This window comes from Gallinula chloropus (genome assembly GCF_964237585.1).
Source record: "Gallinula chloropus genome assembly, chromosome: 5".
NCBI classification, from domain to species: Eukaryota; Metazoa; Chordata; class Aves; order Gruiformes; family Rallidae; genus Gallinula; species Gallinula chloropus.
Genome location: NC_140090.1, coordinates 61,940,885 through 61,959,552, shown reverse-complemented (window position 1 = coordinate 61,959,552; position 18,668 = coordinate 61,940,885). Strand labels below are relative to the sequence as shown.

Here is an 18,668-nt window from a genome sequence, read left to right as displayed (position 1 = left end):
AGAGCATATGCCCCAACTCAATTAATCCAACATAAAAAAGGTAGCTCCTGGGCAAGAAGACAGACAAATGCAGGTAAGCACCTGAAGCCATGAAAATGCCTTGACTCAGCAGGACATTTTATCCATGCGTGCTCATGAGCCAATGGCTAAAACACAGCCAGAATAAAAGGAACAATTGATATAAAGATGACACTAAAAATAAGTGTATCTGTTTTGTGCTTTAGGGTGGTTTTCCTACAAGTCAGCATGAACAACGGGCTAACGTTCATCTCCAGCTCTGTCAGCATCACCAGCACACAGTGTGTAAGTAATTGCAATGGGGCTTGACAGAGAAACCATGAGAATCCTGGAAAGAAACTGTGGCTCTTCAGGCAAAGCCTCCTTGAGTGAGCATGAGCTCTCTGCAGCTTCTGCATTATGGTTATTGACTGGATCCCATGAGTACTTTGAAAAATAACCAGGGCTAGTTGGGATGATAGTGATAAACTTGCTGAATAAAAAATTACAGCAAAAGGCAGCCTGCCTGTTCCTATTCCAAAAAAGATCCTCAAAGCTAGAATCTGACTAGAAGGGAATGTGGGGGAATGAGGGAAGGAGCATCAGGAAGCAGCACTCTGAGCTTTAGGAATGCCTTATGGGATCTGGGGTGAAGGGTGCAACTGCCAGGACTTGGTTCTGGACGGGACACAGCGTGGAAGGTCCTCTAGATTTACATGGTTATTTTTTGGTTGGGGCTTACAGCATTTGTTCTTAGACCCCCAGAATTTCCCCTTACTAGTTCAGGAGTCACTAAGGTGTTTTTACAGTTTTAGTGACAAGAGCTGCTTGCTTTTCTGTCCACTCACCTGCCAAGAGAAAGAGATGGCAGCCTCAGATCCTGGGATGAACTTCTTTACAAAAACCTGCTGCTCAGCCCAGCTGAAGGGGAGTATGTGCTGTGGGACAGCAGCGGCTGCAGTGTGAGCATATCCTGGTCAAAATGACCACCTATCCCTGGGCGGTGTGTCAGGGACCAACAGCTAGAAGTCATCCTTTCTGAAAATCTGTTTTAGAATCAAACAATCAAACTGAAGAGGCTGACTACTCGATAGGCAGTCATCTTCCTTGCCTTGGAGTAAAAAGAGGTAACACCTATAGCTGGTCCAAGCAAGTATGGTTGTGAAAAATGTGGCCTTGTGCTATGATGCACAGTTGGCTGAAGTAATGGATAGCAAACATGTTCTATCAAAGTTGAGTTTTATTGTTATTAGTGTCAAAAGGACATTTTAGCCTATGCCAAATGCTGTCATATTGGTTTGTAATCGTTGTTGGCCTTTTTGACAGCTGCAGAACAAAAACACAGGAATGAAAATAGAGCTGGTGAAATTAGGGGGAAGTTTTTTACAGAGAGAGTAGTGAGGTGCTGGAACGGGCTGCCCAGAGAGGCGGTGGATGCCCCGTCCCTGGAGGTGTTCAGGGCCAGGTTGGCTGGGGACCTGGGCAACCTTGTGTAGATCCAGGCCTGGAGGTTGGTGGCCCTGCCTGTGGCAGGGGGTTGGAGCTCTATGATCCTTGGGGTCCCTTCCAACCCAGACCATTCTATGATTCTATGAAATTACAAATCTGATTTTCTGATGTTTTCAGCAATAAAGCTGGGAAATCTCACACCAGATTGCTGGAACAGTCTAGGCTGCAGGGACTCAGAATTTCAGAGAGATGTGTTTCCTCCTTCACCTGACTTCTATTTTTTCCAAAACTTTCCTTCAAATTTTCTACATTGAAGATTGATATTTTCAGGTTTTATGCCTCTCTTCTATGTCAGGTACAATAAAACCTTTTGAATCTGCAGTGAAATACAAGTGTTAACTGGTACATTTAGTTACCCATATGTAGTTTATTTCTGATGAAGACTGAAATCTTAGCCCTAGCTGGTTTTCTGCAGGCCACAACATGGATGGAGGAAGCTTTCCTCTCAGTAGCTGTAGGATAAAGAAAGGAATTCAATCTCCAGTCCTGTCAATCTGACAATTTTCGACCAGCCTCCTGCAGATTGAATGTGAAGGAGGCAGGGAGCCTGCTTCTCAGCTGGTACCAAAAGAAGACTGTCTCATTCCAGTTACATCCCATAAGCAGAGAGGTTGGCAGTTTAGTTTCCAACTTTGTCTTAATTTCATGCATTTCACTCTTCTCGTTTTAGAGACTCCCTCCTTTTCCTTTCCTCTCCTGTTTCCTTTTCTGTGGGTGGCAGTCAGCTGGCCTGCACAGCTCTCCTTCCCCAGCTGGCCCTTCTGTCCTTTCTGTACAGTAAGTATCTTTGCTTTATTCCTAAAGCCTCTGTGGGATCCCTGTGCTTATTTCTGTTCAGCTGCATGAAGCCTGCTATTTCTTTTTTGAAATCCAGCTTCACTACGATGCTTTGTGTATTTAATGCTTTCTAGCTTCTTGCTGCCGGCAGCTCCAGAGCTCCTGCTGGCAAATGTCTCTGCAATTTATAGGAGTATTTAGCACAGGAAAAGCAATGCCTGAGAAAAAAGGCTACAAAGCAAGGAGGTAATGTGTGTTTGTAGTAGCAGTAGCAGTGGTAGGTGCATCTGTGGTTCATGTACTGCATTGGTGCTGTGCTTGGATTTCAACAGTACCTCTTTAAAGTTATGCTTGACTTCAACTCATTCTTTCTTTACCCAGCAAGCTGACTTCACTGCTTCACTGGGAATTCATGCCACTCAAGTGTGCTTTCCAGATGTGTTAGTGCTATGTGGGGCCACAGGAGGGCAGGGAGTGGGGCTCCAGCACTGAACTGCAGCTGGGTAGTGTGTCCTCTGACCAGGTTGCTTTGAGCCTGGGGTCTGGCACATGATGCAGCACTCCACCTTCAGCTGACTGAATGAATAAGGTGAGCTAAATAGTGTATCCCAAAACAAGTAGGCTTGCTGCATCTATAACAAGAAGCCACAGAGCAGTGCAAGAATGGTTATGTGGTGATACAGAGGTACAGGATGCTGGGCTGCCTGCCCAGAACTATGAAGTAGGAGTTGCGGTTATGTTAATCCTGTCTTGAACATGTCAGTCCTGACAGCTCAGCTTTATGACTTGTCCTGGGAACTGGGTACCACATAGACCATATGTAGACTTTGCAAAGCTCTTATCAGCTGGTCCACTGTCAACCTTTTTACTGAGTGGAAAACAAACGCATTTAGAACAGTAACCAGTGAAGGAAATCCCTGTTGTAAGAAGGAGCTAAGTATCTGTTTCTGGTATCATGGGAGTTCAGCAAGTAGTTTCAGATTTAGTAAGGTGAATCTCACGGACTTTATACTCCATAAGTCTTTAGAATTTGCCTTCTTTCCACTTACCTTCCCACCTTTCCTTCCTTGAAAATCTCTTATGGTGTCCTCTCTAGCCAGCTCCTACTCCCCCAGCCTGATTTACAGACCTTTCTTCAAGCTCTTTTCACATCTTCCTAGTCCCAGGCTGCAGTCTACTTTGCTTCACCTGTTGTTGGTGAATTGAACCATTTCTCAAACCCAGAAAATCTACTTTTGAAGAGTTTTCTTTGCCCACTATAGAAGAAATGCCTGGAGCACCAGAACTAATCTTAGCTTCGTTCCAGAGCCTGGTGCAGTCCAAGGAAATGGCATGTCCCAGCATGCCACTTCCCATCTGCACCAAATGTTTAATTTCCAACAGTGTACGTTCTCTGTATATTCTGTAGGGGCTAAGCAGGATATGAAGACCTGCTTTCCTGTAGTCATCAGAGCAATACACAGAGTTAATGTATCTTCTGAACACATTGACATGAAATGTTCCAAATACAAAGATTTCATCAAGATTTACCCAGGAAATTGAGAGCTGTGATTCTCTGTTTGCCTGGCTGTTCTTGGTGTCAACACTTGAAAATCTTTGGGTTCTAATAATTTTAAAGGAAATTTAATTTTGTTTTTTGAATTTAGACCCTTAGCTATCCAGCTCCAGTTTTCCACAGGTCTTTACAGAGAAACAGATGGAGTAAAAGACTCAGAAATGCTTAAGTTCGTGATTATAGCATCCCATTAAAAACAGTCAAACTAGCTCTCAGAAGCATGCCAAGAACCAGCAGCATTAAGGAATAGTTTACATAGTCACTCAGACTGGGTTTGTGTACGCAGCTTGAGTCAAGAGGTGATACAGGCAGGTTTGGGAGCTGATGAAGCTGAGCCATCAGCTTGTGTTCTGTTCTGTGATGTTGATGTGAACAGTTACCCATATGCTCTTAGCTCCAACATTACCATTCTTTGAGTATCAACATTTGCATATTTTTGCATTGCTAGTGATGAAAGGTTACTCTGCATACCTGAGAGTCTGTAGTCATGTAGCTTGCAATGCCCCTTTGGCAGTATTAAGGGACATGTCAGCACAAATCTGGGAATGGTTTGTATACAAGTTTAACAGCTTTGAATCTAGTGGGCTGTAAAGATACCATATATTTAAATGTAAATTATATGTATACATATTGCAAACAGGAGGTGCTTCCCTGAATCATGACTTCAAGTGCAAATTTGTCACGCCAAACGTGAATGTTACCCTAATGATAATACTGATTGCCTGCACAACCTGAGTAGATTCCCGTGTACTGGGGGAAACCTGGCTCATTTTGCCCTGTTTACATGTGTGACTGCAGGGCTCATGCTTTGTTTGACACGTGCAGGTAAGTCTGAAGTAATCATCTTGTTTGCAGCTGACTGGGACCGTCCTTTTCATTGCTCTCCTGATTCTCTTTCTGCTGCTGGCTCTGGCTCTTCTGTGGTGGTTCTGGCCCCTCTGCTGCACAGTCGTAAGTACAGGGTTTTATTTTTTTGACTGGTTTCATCTCTACTTTGCAAAAGCACAGAGTGGAAGTCTTGGAGTGGGTAGTTAATGTTGTTTAAGAAAAATACTACCAGGTTTGTATGGTCCTTGTATGGTGTTTGTTGAAGTCCCTCTGGTCTGGGTTTTCGAATGTTGGAAAACAATGTGATTTTGACACTGAATGAGAAATTTAAGTGAGCTCATGGACATTCCCCAACCTTCTGTAACGACTGAGACCTAGAGACCTAGATTTGGAACCTCCTGCAGAAGAGTGTAATGGAACTGATTTACTAACATACGCATAAGCTGTTATGGTCCTGTTTAGAGACAAGAGTTAGGCTTTCTTTTTGATTTATTCAGAGGAGGTACATATTCTGAATTAATATTTTGCACTAGCTTCATAATTGTATGACGCTTTTAAGGCAGAGCTACCAGAATACAGAACTGTATTAAGAATTACTTAATAGGGCACTTCTTGACCGATCAGATAGCTCAAGGTGATGGATTTAGCTTCTCATCTGCATTTATTTTATGCCTGCTGAAATGCAACGGGGATAAACAGAGGATTGAATGTGGGGGGATGGAGCAGGGAAACACATCTGTGATAGGAGCAAGAAGGCAGAGAGGACAAAGCATTGAGATGGATGAACCCTACTGTTACCTGAGATTTCTCCGTTGTTTTATATGCCAGGTGATCAAGGAGCCGCCACCACCACCACCTCCAGAGCCTGTAAGTATGCTTTCTTTTACTGTTGGGCTGTCTGCAGCCACTCCACAAGTGTATTGTGCTACCCAGGATGTGCTACTCAGCCATGTAGGTGTTTTAATGACAGAGTCTGTGAGAGGAAGTCTCTTGCATCAGGACAGTTATTTCCCCCTTCTGGACTCTTGCATACAGCAAGATTATTTCAATCTACAGCAAAAATAATTGCATAACTCAGAAGTCCACAGGCCAACAGTTCCTATAATATTTTTTTCCTTCTGCTGTACATCAAACAGGTGTGTAAGCAAGTCCTTGCTCTTCTCATGCTGTGTTGAAAGCTGTCCTTCCTCCAGTAAAACTGCTGTTGCACTCAGCAGGAGTTTAGCCCAGATTAACAGTAATGAAGTCTGGCAGCTGGAAGAAAGGAATAGTGAAGGCCATGTTCTTGTGGCTTTACTAATGGAGAGGAAGAGGAGAGCCTGCCCTGGCTATGGCTCTGCTGCAGAGTGACCTTTGGAAGGACATGTAGCCTTCCCCTATTTAAGTTGTGAGCTCTTTGAGGCAGGGTTGTGTGTAGGGTTGGGGTTTTTTTGTTTTTTGGGGGGATAGTAACATACTGGCCCTGACCTCAGCTTAGTTTTACTGTACTAATTTAATGAAAATAATAATAATAAGTAAAAGTGCCTCCAGAGACTCATGCCTGCCTTTATTTCTTTCCTAGGCATAGACAGTTAAATGATGAAAATAAACTTCCCCAACCACAAGAGAAGCTTACAGTTTGCTGCTAACTTGCTGTAATTTGGCATGAATATCAGGAGGCAAACACAGGTGCTGTTTTGAGGTTGCCATAGGCCACCATTACTGTGTATGTGACCCTGTTGCTCATCCTGGGCAGCAGCATTGTGACAATTTAACTTAAGAATAAGCACCAAATATCCCACTGTCTTCAGGGTGATTAGTGTCATGAAGCATGCAGTTGCAGCCATGCGATGTTTGAAGGAGGTTTTGGGGATCATCATGCCCCTGCAGCAGATTTCCAGATGCTCTGTGATTATGCTGATCAGCAGAGATTTTAAATGCAATCAAAGAGATTGTGAGCTGATGTAAACCTCCAGGAACAATGCAGGATACAGATGTTTTCCATCCCTTTACTTGGGCTTGTCTTTATGCAGTACGGATTGTTGTTTTGTTATACTTGGCAGTAGCGTCCCCAGGTGTGGTGGCCTGTGCTTTAGCTGATGTAGTCTGATATTTATGCTGTTAAACTGAATATAGTTTCCTGAAACTAGTTTAAAATGTCAAGCATTAGATTTCCATTACTTTTAAATATGTATGTGGTAGTTGTTGCTATGTGTTCAGATAGGGGCTGTTTGCTATAAATCCTTTATCGGATGGAAAAGTATCAGCCATCACTATTAACTGTGTCCTGCTACCATCAGGATTTTCAACAATAAGAGATATTAGGCATGAAGACTTGAAATCTGTTACATCCTGTGGAAGAGGCAGGATATTTTACAGTACTCAAGTTCACAATGAAATAAAATATAGGCTAATTTTAAACTGTTGATGTAGTTCTCTGGGTACTATTTTAGATGTGACATGAAATGGGATAAAATTTGTGTATTTGTTAAACTCTTTAAAAACAAAAACTAAAACAACAGAACAAAATGCCAAACCACAGTGTCTGCCTTGTGTATTTATTTTCCTGATGTAGGATAAAAACAAAACAGCAAAAAACCTGAACCAAAACCCCAAACCAAATCCCCTTAACAGTTAATGTAAATATCAACTCTAGTCTTATATGGCCATACTAAAGCATTTGTTGGAGAAACTGACCCATGAAGCGTAACTGAGAGAGAGTTGTTACTGAATAATTGATGGGAATAACTTTCTCCAAGACCTAATCTAAAAGTTAAACACGTACAAACAAAAACTAAGGCATGTTTTTTTAAAAGCTATTATTGGCTTCTTGGATTCTCAATTCCTGTTACATTCCATTAGAAACATGTAGGGCAGTGCTGAGAAAATGTCAAATTGTGTCCTTCTCTAATTGGATTTCACTTGATTTTTAATAACTTTTTTTGGGCAGTGTTTCTAGAAACACACTGATGAAAATTATCCCAGTACTGTGCATGGCCAATCCAGAAGTAGCACATACGTCTGTATATCAGCATTAGGTGTAGTTATCAGTCTTCATTAAAGTGTAAGGCATGATGATGATTTGGTAGGAGGCTTGCCTGGGCCCTTTCCTAATTATGTGTGCACTTTGAAAGTGTCATGGCGTGACTTTCAGCTATTTCAACTCAGTGTAATGATAGTGAGTCTGAGAACTTGTAGTGACTTCTATCATCTCACAATGATAGAGCTGGACATGTGTTCCCAGGGCTGTCAAAACAGAAATACTTGCCAGTTTTCCAGTTAAGAGCAGAACAATGAACCTGAAGTAAAACCCTGATTCAGATTCTCCCATATTCCAGAAAAATAATCTACAGTCTTTATAACAGCAAGTTAAAAACTCTGGATCTGAGCTTCCTGACAATTCTAGTCCTCGTTCCAAACTGTATAGCTTGAGCCAGACTCTGCCAAAAATCAAGCAATGTAGAATAACTGGTTACAGCTGCTATAAGAAAAGGGTCAGATGCACATGTTGGAAAACTCACAGTAGAAGCTTTTTTCCCCTGTTAGGTGACATTAAGTTCTAAAAGCACAATTAATAAATTATTTCTTTGGACTAAATGATTGCTGCATTTTCTGCATAGCTTAGTGGCAAGCCAGTATAATGTACAATTCATCTTCACATTGCCTCCCCTTACAAGTCAGGGGTGATTTTGAAGCTCAATATATATTTGACTAAATAAAAGCTGTCTGAAGAAAGGAATAGGCAATCCTATTTGGCTTCCCTAGTTAAAATTGCAGCTGCAGAGACAAGAGACTTTTGTTTTTTGTCAGTAAGTAAGTATAACGCACAAAGCCAGATATCCAAGGATTGGACAATAGGATGTTCGGTTGTTTTCCTTAGTTTATGCTGTTTATGTGACAGCAGCAGTAGTTACCTCCCTGTCTTTCCCATAGGAATCAGATGATGAAGATGGATTGCCAAAGAAAAAGTGGCCAACCGTGGATGCATCTTATTATGGAGGTCGAGGTGTTGGTGGGATTAAGAGGATGGAGGTATTTGTTTTGTTCTTTAGTGTTGTGAAAATCTGCACATTTAATTAAAAATCATACCAATACATTTTTGTGATTTTCAAAAAAAACCCAAACTACCTTGGACTAGAGACTGTGATTTAATGAGGGCTTGTTCACCTGAATGCACCTGCTGTCCAAGTCAGACATCAAACTGTCACATGCACATGAATAATTAAATTAATCCAATGTTATGAGCCAGAGAGAATTTGCAGGTTAAGAAATGGGATAAGCACCAAAAGAAGTTTTCATTTACTGAGTTAAACCCTTCAGTGTAACTGGGTCTCGTTCTCTGGCCTCAGGTGTTTATAGTGGTTTTGAGTATTTGAGGGTGCCATCCACACTGTGCCTGGCTGTCTGGAAGCATGTGGCTTTGGGAATTTAGGCCAGTGAATTTTCTTCCCCCCTCCCCCCCTTCTTTTTTTCTTTCTTGTTTGCTTGTTGTTGGCTTTGTTTAATTTTATCCTTGATGTTGAGTAATGCTGCGAATCATATATTGCCCTTGAATGCAGGGCCACTTTTCTGTTTGAGGCAAGTTAGACAATAAAAATTAGAGTTTAAGCTTGAAATATGTGTCCTAGCAGAGCTGGGCAAAGTTGGATTTCACTTGAAATGGGTTAGTCTGCCCTGGATGCTGTGATGTGTAAAAGCTGGTAGTTTGAACAGTTTTTGAGTGAGACTATTTGATGTTTAAATGTGTCTTTCTGATTACAGTGGGAGTTTGGTGTTTTGGAAAATTTAGCTTCATGTTCAGTGGTGGCATAGGGTCATCTGAGGGGAACTTGCTTAATGTCTGTGAAAACACCAGCTTGAGTGTCTCTACTTACAGTGCGCTCTCATCATTTCAGGTGCGATGGGGAGATAAGGGCTCAACAGAGGAGGGAGCAAAGTTGGAGAAACCCAAAAATGCTATTATTAAGCTGCCAGAACAGGAGTATGAGCCATGGGAACCCAAGCCGAAAAAGCCCCATGTGAGAAAACCACCTTCCCAACAGAAATGGTACACTCCAATCAAGGTAACGTGTCTGCCCTGCAGTTCTACCAAGCCTTTTATGTCATGCATGTTATTACACCCCACTTCCTTAGCACCACTGTTCTTATGGCAGAGCTGAGAGAGTGTATACAGAAACATGGCCAGTAACTGTCAACTTTGCCCATTTTTTGGAGCATGCATTTCACCTGGCAGTGTTGCTGTAGTTTTTTGAGGAAGCATGGAGGGTGTTGGAAGGCATGAGGAGAGATCTTCACTCCCGCAGCTCTCACCTTTTCAGGTACTTTTGTACAACCTGGACTGTAACAGTATATAAGGCGACTCTTAAGGAGGGCAGAAGCTGGTTGTGCTGTCTTGACAGCATACAAAGATCAGATAAAGTGCACCATCCTTGCTTTGATTGCACGGTGGCTGTGGTTGGGATTCAGCTCTGTTTCCCTCTAGTTCAGCCACAAGACATAGTGTTTGATTTTGGGTGAGTCACTCAGTCTTTCCACACTTTTATCCTCATTTCTCCCATGTCATTATAGTATCTGGTATCTCCCTGTCTTTTAATGTATGCATCCTCACACAACCCTCAAGGCAGGGCAGAGCTGTTATCTCTGCTTCCAGAGAAGGAAGCTGGAAGGCCAGGGAGCAGCATACTGTGCTCAACACAGAAATGTGTAGCCATGTCCCAAACCAGTGTTTTGTGGGATAAGGTCCCCCTCCCCACCATGCTCACAGATCAGTTTATCAGTGCTTGAATTTATTGTCTGGAGAGCATCTGTGAGGTAGGTCATCTTGTGGCTGTTTATCCATGCGTCAGCCCCTCTCCCATCAGAACCTTTGTTCTGACTTTTGTAAACGTAACACCTGTCTAATTCTGGCTAATTGTGCATTTTAGGAGAGTTGCTCACATTCAGCTATAGTCATCCTCAGTGCATTTCAAGCAGGCTCAGTTTGGCCCATTGTATCAGTGTATGTTTACCTTGTTGAGGTATCTCTTCTGGTTATCCAGATAAGCAGTATGCAGAGGGCAAGGGCACGGGAGCAACATTTGTGCAGGCAGATTAATACAGAAAGATTGGATTAGCTCACCCATATCTCATGCTGTTTTCCCAAAATTTCTTGGTTGTGTCAGGTTTTTTGTTTGATTGGTTTTATTTATTTTATTTTTCATTTTTATTCCAGGGCAAACTTGATGCACTGTGGGCTTTGGTTCGACGAGGCTATGATCAAGTCTCTCTTATGAGACCACAGCCAGGGGATAAGGTAAGATGTCACAAACACACTGGCATGTCACTTCTCTGTTAGCAGGAATGCTCTTTGCTCCCAACCACCCCATCTTTTTTTCTCATTTTGTGAACTTGTATCTTCTCACATTACCCTAAGGCTAAAAATTTGTCACAAGAACAAGTTCAAAATAAGCTAAAGTGTTTGCTGAGCATCTACTTAAAAGTATTGCTCCAAAAGGTCAACAGCAAAGTCTCTACTATGATGATATGAGCAGACACTGGGAGAAGCTGGCCAGCCACGGTAGTATGAAACCTTTTAGAGCCATATAAAATCTTTTTTTCTGGGCACGTGTGTTGAAGACGAACTTCTTTCTTTATGGGTGCTGGGGGACTGCTTGTTTTGAATTTTATGTGCAGTAGTCATTCTACAACAATAATTATCTTTCCTACCCAACTTCATAAAAATGCTTCTCAGTTTTAATAACAGTTGAGTGATTAATGAGAGAAATCATGAACTGTGCAGGTGATGAAGAAACAAATTATAGCAAAGCTAACGGAGAATAAAGTTGCTGTAGAGTTCTTTGTAAAGGCACATTTCTCAGTTGTACCCTGTATGTAGGCAGAGATTATTTCCTGACTTAATGAATGAGATACTTGTCAGGAGTAGATTGTTCCTGGGAGGAAGCAAGGAGTTTGTGCCTTTCAGAGCCACAGAGTTGCCTGTGTGCTGCCACTGGGTCACTTTAATAGCTTAGTTAAGAGATCTCACGATTTCCCCATGAGAGCCTGGCACTGTTACGTCTCTAATGTGTTATTCTGAGGGTGCAATTCCATGAAGAATGAGTGATGCTGCTTTGGGCTGTTGTACCTTCAGATAGGGCCTTCTGCAGCGGCACTTTTAAGCATGAGGGCTGAGCAGAGACAACAGCATCTTTTTCCCACTGTGGTCCTTCTCTGGCCACAGTCCATGTACTTCATCATCTTTGCTGTTAGGGGAAGGTCTTACAGTGTTACAGCAGTGGGGGCTGTGAAATGCTTTTCTGGGCTAGGAGTCATGCACACCCTAATGCCCCTGAGCTTGATTGCCTGTGTGATTTTCACCCCTAGTAACAGACTTCAAAAGTAGCCCTAGTTTACATCTCCAGGGCAAATAAGTTGCATCCTTCTGACTTTTGGCAAAATACAGTTATGGCATTTGTCTGCTTATTAACCAAATGTGCAACTTATTTCAAGTTTTTTCTCCTCCATTTTTTTTTCTTCTGGTGTGTAAGGAAAATAAGAGAACAAACTCAGCTTCCTATGTTACTCTGTAAAACGTTCTTAACTGTTTGCTAAGCTGCATTTTCAAGGCAGCTGTGCTCAAGACACCTTATTTACTTTTTAAGCACGATCTGGAGCTTCTGAATAGGCTCTTTAGGCCCAGCTGTATTTTGATAGCACTAACATTGTATAATATGAATCTATCCTCTGCCTTTCACTCCCTTGGTTGGTACGTTTCTATCAGTGCAGAGCACAACAGAGCCTCTGTTAGCCTGTGTGGTCAAGAAACATGTAGGGGGCTGGCTCCAAACAGGGATCCTCAGTTCCATGCCTTCAAGCTCTGCTGCGAGGAGGATGAGGGGCTCAAAAGAGGCAATGTAAAACAGAGCAAGCTGAAGGATTATTGTATCAGGGAGAACATTAGAAAAATCAAATGTACATCTGGGAAACAGGGTGGAAAGAATCCTATTGAGCCAGATTTTGTCGAAGAATAGCATCATCTCTGTTCTCTGGCCTGTGAAATTAAAGCTGAAGATCACTGAAAGAAAACCAAGAAAATGACTAGACATCTTTCTGGGTTTTTTGAGGGTTTCTTTGGGGTTTGGCTTTTTTGTTGTTGTTTTTTAAAGGACATCATAGTCCTGTATTTCATGGAGAAAGCTACTGCAAAAAAGAACAAGGTTAGTTGTTGTTAGGTTGACTTTTCTAGTAGCAATCCATCAGTGGAGAATTCGTTCCTTGTGAATTAGACTTTTGGGTGGGGGGAGGAGTGTATAAATAGCCATGTATGTCCATATGTGTGTATATAACACACATGCACATGCTTTGGGCTGAAGAATGAGGATATCAAGTCAATGCTATGAGCAATCTGCAGTGTGGAGAGCCTGGAGCTCTGGCTGTGCAGAACTGAGGGAACCCAGCAGCCCAGGAACAAGCCCACAGGTCTGTTCAACGCAGCCTCCATAGGAGCAAAGTCACTACCAAACATCTAGATGTGCCAATGGATTTGGTTAGGTAGACATGAAAGTACAGCCTGACAAAACTCTGTGCATGGTGTTCTTCCAGACTGCACCATCCAGAGGCCAGTGACTGTGTGGTGATCTTGGTGAAAGGGATTACTTTGCCTTAGGGGGACAGGGCAGAGAGATCTTCGAGGTTTTTTGTTTCTTTGGGGTTTGGGTATTTGGGGGGGTTGTTTGTTTTGGTTTTATTTTAAGGTAACTTCATAGTTGTCTTGGTTATCTGGGAAAACTTAGAGCTCAGAAAGCAAAAGGAACACAATTCAACTCGCTTTTGGGAATTCATTTGGCCACATGTTCACACAGCCATCTTCTCTTTGGCTCTGCAAACCATACAGTGAAGACAGTGTTGCTACCCCAGGCTCTCAAATCATGGCTTCTCCCTCACTCTCTGTCATAGAGTGCAGTTAATAGCACTGTTTGTAGTTATTTTTACTCTTCATGTGGTGAAGCCCATTTCAAAATGTGAGATCCTTCCAGCAGAAATTCAAGCTGAAGCATGTGTGCAGGAATATTGGGCTGACTGCTGCAAGGGACTTTCCTGGCCATCCAAAGCAAAGGACAACAGATTGTTGTCCGTCCATCCATCCATCTTCATTTCTTCCTTCATCATGATCCTGTTGCTTTTCCCAAACCACCTGCTCTTCTCCTTACCTGTGCTGCCCCCCTTGGACTCTTGCCCTAGACATTGCCTTCCATTTCCGTCTGTGGTTTCTTCCTCTCCTTGCTGTCTCAGTCCTTGTTTCCCTGGACCTCCCCTTGATGAGAAAGACTGGTGCCCTGCAATCCCACCCTCTGGGAGCAAAGGGCTGGTGAACAAGCTCCTTCCCCTGTTCCTCTCACACTGCAGGAGCTGAGCAGCTGGTAGTGGCATGCCCTGGGTTGCAGACTTACTGCTGGGGCCCGAGAGCCCTTCTGCCCTGCCTCATGCCTTCCACAGACTTACCAAGAAAAGGATCTCAGGATAGGTGACCCATCAGTAGTAGGCAGGATTGTGTTAATAGGACTGGCTGTGAAAATCACAGGCAGTTTTCAGAGCTGCCTCTTTAAAGAAATGTAGGCAAACACAAGCTCTGATGCCCCTTCTGGGACCTGTGCCCATGATGTTTGGCTTGGCTCTGCAGACAGCTCCTCCTCTTGGTCTCTATTCAAGATCATGTCATGGTACCACCACTGAAAATGGTTTATTAGCATGGCAAGTACCAAAGTACCAGTAAAGGGGCACAGGACCCTGCTTGCTTGACTTCTGCTTGTCACCCCTAGCAGAAGCTTCTGTTGCACCAGGGTTGGGCAGCAAGGGATAAACACACTTAGCTCTACCCCATCATTAGCAAATAGGCTGCTATTTGTGGGATGGCTTTTTGCTGAGCTCTGACAGCATCAGCAAAGGGAGAACGAGATGAAAAAGGGTTCTGCTGTGGTTTGGGTTTTGTTCCTTGCACATGTAGAAAGGTGAAGCTTTCACAGGCAGGCATTTGTGGTACTGCTGTAGTGATGGATCTGTTACAACTCGCTTCCTATTCTTCCCTTCCTCCCCCAGAAATGTGGGGCTTAAGGGACCAGCAGTCACTCTTTTGACCCAAGAAAAAGGGATTGAGAGCTCTGAAGTGGGGACACTGTTCATCTAGCAACAGGGAGCATGTCAAAGTGGCTGCATGGTCTGGTGAGCGATGCGCTGCTCCAAGATGCTCCTTGAGGACTTCCCCATCACTGTGTTGGTGCCCTCCTGAGCTTACAGGGGGCTGCTATGAAGATGAGTTTGTGAAATATTAATGTTGGTCTATCTTGAAGAAACCACAGTAGTGGTGGTACAGATTGTCAATAGTCTGCAAAAGGGAATTTTTAAGCTCATGGATCAAAAGTGGAGCTGTTATCAATACCACCAAATAAATATTAAAAGCCTCAATATGTGCAGAGAGAAGGGTGAGATGCTCCTTTCAAATGGTCTGCCTGGTTGCTGTTTTCAACGAATCCATTTAATTTTGCATTTCAGCACATACTGTCACAGGAAACTCTCAGAGGCTTGGTTTACCAAAAACCTCAATTTAAAAAAAAAGACCTTTTTTCCCCAGGCAAAATTGTTCATGTTTACTTTAAAGCTTTGGAAAGTGATCTCATTTTTGTCACTGAAAATTACCTGCAATAAAGTGAGACTGTAGATTGGATTTTGCTGTTGCTATCACCCTTGTATACCTATAGGACTTAGAAAAAAAGCAATGCTTTAGCTGTAGTACCCTGTGGATTGCAAATGCAAGCCCTTTCCTGGGGAAGGGGACTAAGAAGCAGACTTGTTAAAAATCTGAAAGCCTTTCTTCCTCCTTCGTTCCATAAAACTGAAGATGAAAAGGTTGCTGTACAGCAAAAAAAAATCATGAGCTATAAGCTGTTGGTTATTGGAATCCAGGAACTTCTGGGTCCTTTCAAGTTCTCACCATTGCCTTACTGTGTGCCTTTGAACAAGGCACAGCAGCTGCAATTTTAAACCGCAGCCTCTGAAATGAGACCAGGAGTAGCTGGGTTCCTGATTCTGTGCGTCTCTTAAGCTGATAGGATTTTTTTAAAGATCAAAGTATGAGTGATTCCTCAAAATTTGAGTGATTCCTTGTAAGGCCAGCTGTGACATCTAGATGCCGTAGTTTTCCCAACTGCAAAATAATCATTAGAACACAGTATTTACCTTTCTTACAGCTATGAGGCTTAGTTAAGTCCTGGCGGGCCCTTGGGACGCCTCAGATAAATGGTGGGGACACCAAACCTATGGATTATTAATGGCTAGTAATTACTTTCTGGTTGCTGCCTACAGGTGGTCAGCAGTTTGAACGCAGCCCATGGGGATGGCGGTACCCACTTGTCACTCCACACTAGCTGCCTGTGTACCAATGTTGTTTGGATCTCATTCTAATTACTACTTTTCAAGACTGAGTGATGGCCTTTAATAGGTTTCTCTGCCACTCGCTTGGAGATTTCTTATAACTGCCCAAGTAGGAGTTGGCAGAGCTACAGAGGGTGCTAGAAGAGCATCACTGAGGTTCTTCAGACTGTATTCACCAGTGACTGCTGCCGGGTTCTGGGGCTTTTCTCTCTTTGCTTAATCTTTCTGGAGCCAATTAGCTTCATGAGCTGCTGAAAAATTTAAGACACAGGCACATTGCCTGCCACAGTAGGTGATCTCTCTTTGTTCCTTTCAATGAAAATTTGACACAAGTAGCTCCTATTTTGCTTCCTTTTTTTCTTTTTCCTTTTTTCAAAGGATGCCAGTATCTATAAGGTTCCTTCTTGCTGTAGCAGGCATGGCACGGGGGGAAGAAATGTTACCTGGTGTGGGACCAGTGTCCTAATGCACAATTTCCAGGATGTGCTGAGCAGTGCAGCTGGAAACACGTAATCAGTGACTAACTAGTTTCCTATCCTGAAAGAAGCCTGCATATTGGCATTACCTCTCACTTGTGCCAGGATTATATTGTTTCTGATGTGGAAGAAGACTTTGCAAATAGGCTTTGGGGATAGATGCTGCCTGGCTGCTCCTGGGTAGAAGCCAGCAGTCTGTCCATGCCTTTGGGAGCTGGAGGCTCCTTCTGTAGTAACAGCTTTTCTGATGGATTGGTACAAGCTCCGGAGCTGGTGCTGCTGAGTACAAAACAGGATGAAGAAGGATTGGCCTTGTGGTTAAGATGCTGAGCTGTGACTTCAGAGGCCCTGGTTGTATCTAAGTTACTACATCTACTGTTGTACTGTAGTTCCACAGTGATAAATGAGTAAATTCTAGGAGGGTGAGGCCATGTTCCTAAAAGCACTTTGAGCACTTGATAGATGGATTCCGTTAGGTAGACAGGCACTCTTCTGCTATTTGTAAAGCATGTGTATCCTTTGATGTTTATGGTAAAGGGAAAAGTTCATCAGGACTGATTCTCAGGTATTTTTATAAGGAAGGTGACTTTGTGATAAGAACTGGTGACTTAGTCCCTTGCTCACTGCAACTCTGACGTGGGGGAATAGGCTTCTGCATATCGTTATCACTGTTTTGGGGGCAGGACTTCACTGATGCTCCTCAACGGTACTTAAGAGTACAGTGTGTCTAAGGTACAAAGCCCTGGCTTGGAGTCAGGTGACTACTTTGGAGCTTAGGAAGGCTGCCACAACTAAAGGTACATTTTTTCTGAAAAGATGAGTGCACAAATGTGCATACAGTTGCATACTAGGACTGCATGTACAGATAGGTTGCAGCCAGTATGTTTTACTTGTTTCTTGGCAGCATCCCTGGATCAATGCTGAACCCCATGTTACTTTGTTTTAGTTGGATTGCTGGGAGCAGTGCATCCTTCATTGTCTTCTGAGTTGGGTAACACTCCAAAGCTTAACCTATTCAGCCTTCCTTAGCTCTCTGCTTACATACTTCCAGTAACTACGTAGGAATCTGTTTCTCCATATGTCTAATGAGTAATGCTGTGACCTCCCTTTGAAGGTGTTTGAGCTCTAGAAATATGAACACCCAGATAACATAGTAATACTATTCATACTAAAGTTACCGTACAGAGAGATAACTAAAATTTAGAAGGTATGCAGCTAAAAAGGATGCCACTGTTCCTGTATTAAGTACTGTGTTCCATGTTGTGGTACCAAAACCCACATCACTGTAGGTCATTGTATAACACAAATATATTACATGACCTCAAGAGCTTATGAACTATGTCTGTTAAGTCGTAATCTTAACAATCTTACTTGAACATAAGCATCAGGTTAATAATTAAATCCTCCAGTTTTATAGGCTGGTTTTAGTCTCAGATAGGAATGCTTCCTGGAACAAGACAGCAGACACTTTGTGCTCTTTGTAGTAACACTGGTGGCTTCTGCAGTGTTTTAAGATCTCTCTGCTGCTTTTTTCTCTTTTTTTTTTTTTTCTTTTTCTTTGTGACATGTGAACATAAGGTGGCTGTCTCCCAAGGAGCTCTACCATCCAACTTAAATGTAGGAGTTGTTGGGGAAGGAGATGTTTTCTGTGCTTTATAAATATCTCAGCATTGATAATGAGCCTCATACCAAGAGAACATCCTTTTGATAGGCATTGGGGAACCTGGGAACTGTGGGGTTTGCTGTCTAGTTGCTCTAGGCAGCAGTAGAACAATTTAGGGAGCAACTATCTAGAGATGGGTAATACTTGATCTGTTTCCAGACTATAAACAAAGAGATGGTTTGTGTGGTGGGCCAGGATCTTGCCTTTTTGAATAAGGAAAGGAAAAATAACTATTTCCACTAGAAGTCTCTGAGAGAGTCTCCAGCATTATCCTATCCCTAGGTGGGTAAAGAACATTGTGCTTTTCCTCTGTGCACACCATAATTCCATCATGCCCCTGAAAATGCAAACAATTCACCCCGGAAAGCACGATGACACTTAATTATAGTTTGAGAAAGACCAGTTATGGTCCTTTGTGGCCTAATTTGCTCATCCCAGCAAGCCACCAATACCTCAAGGGTGAGCCTGTTGCACCCAG

At 42.8% G+C, this 18,668-nt stretch overlaps 1 protein-coding gene across 1 annotated transcript in view; it reads left to right on the top strand.

Moving 5' to 3' along the window:
• Positions 1–18,668, top strand: part of ANTXRL (ANTXR like) — a 55,106-nt gene that overhangs the window by 27,081 nt on the left and 9,357 nt on the right. The window contains exons 12-17 of the mRNA XM_084264308.1: positions 225–303; positions 4,694–4,789; positions 5,495–5,533; positions 8,579–8,677; positions 9,541–9,708; positions 10,857–10,937. Of these exons, the coding sequence (XP_084120434.1) occupies positions 225–303; positions 4,694–4,789; positions 5,495–5,533; positions 8,579–8,677; positions 9,541–9,708; positions 10,857–10,937 (562 nt within the window). The remainder of the gene's footprint in view (positions 1–224; positions 304–4,693; positions 4,790–5,494; positions 5,534–8,578; positions 8,678–9,540; positions 9,709–10,856; positions 10,938–18,668) is intronic.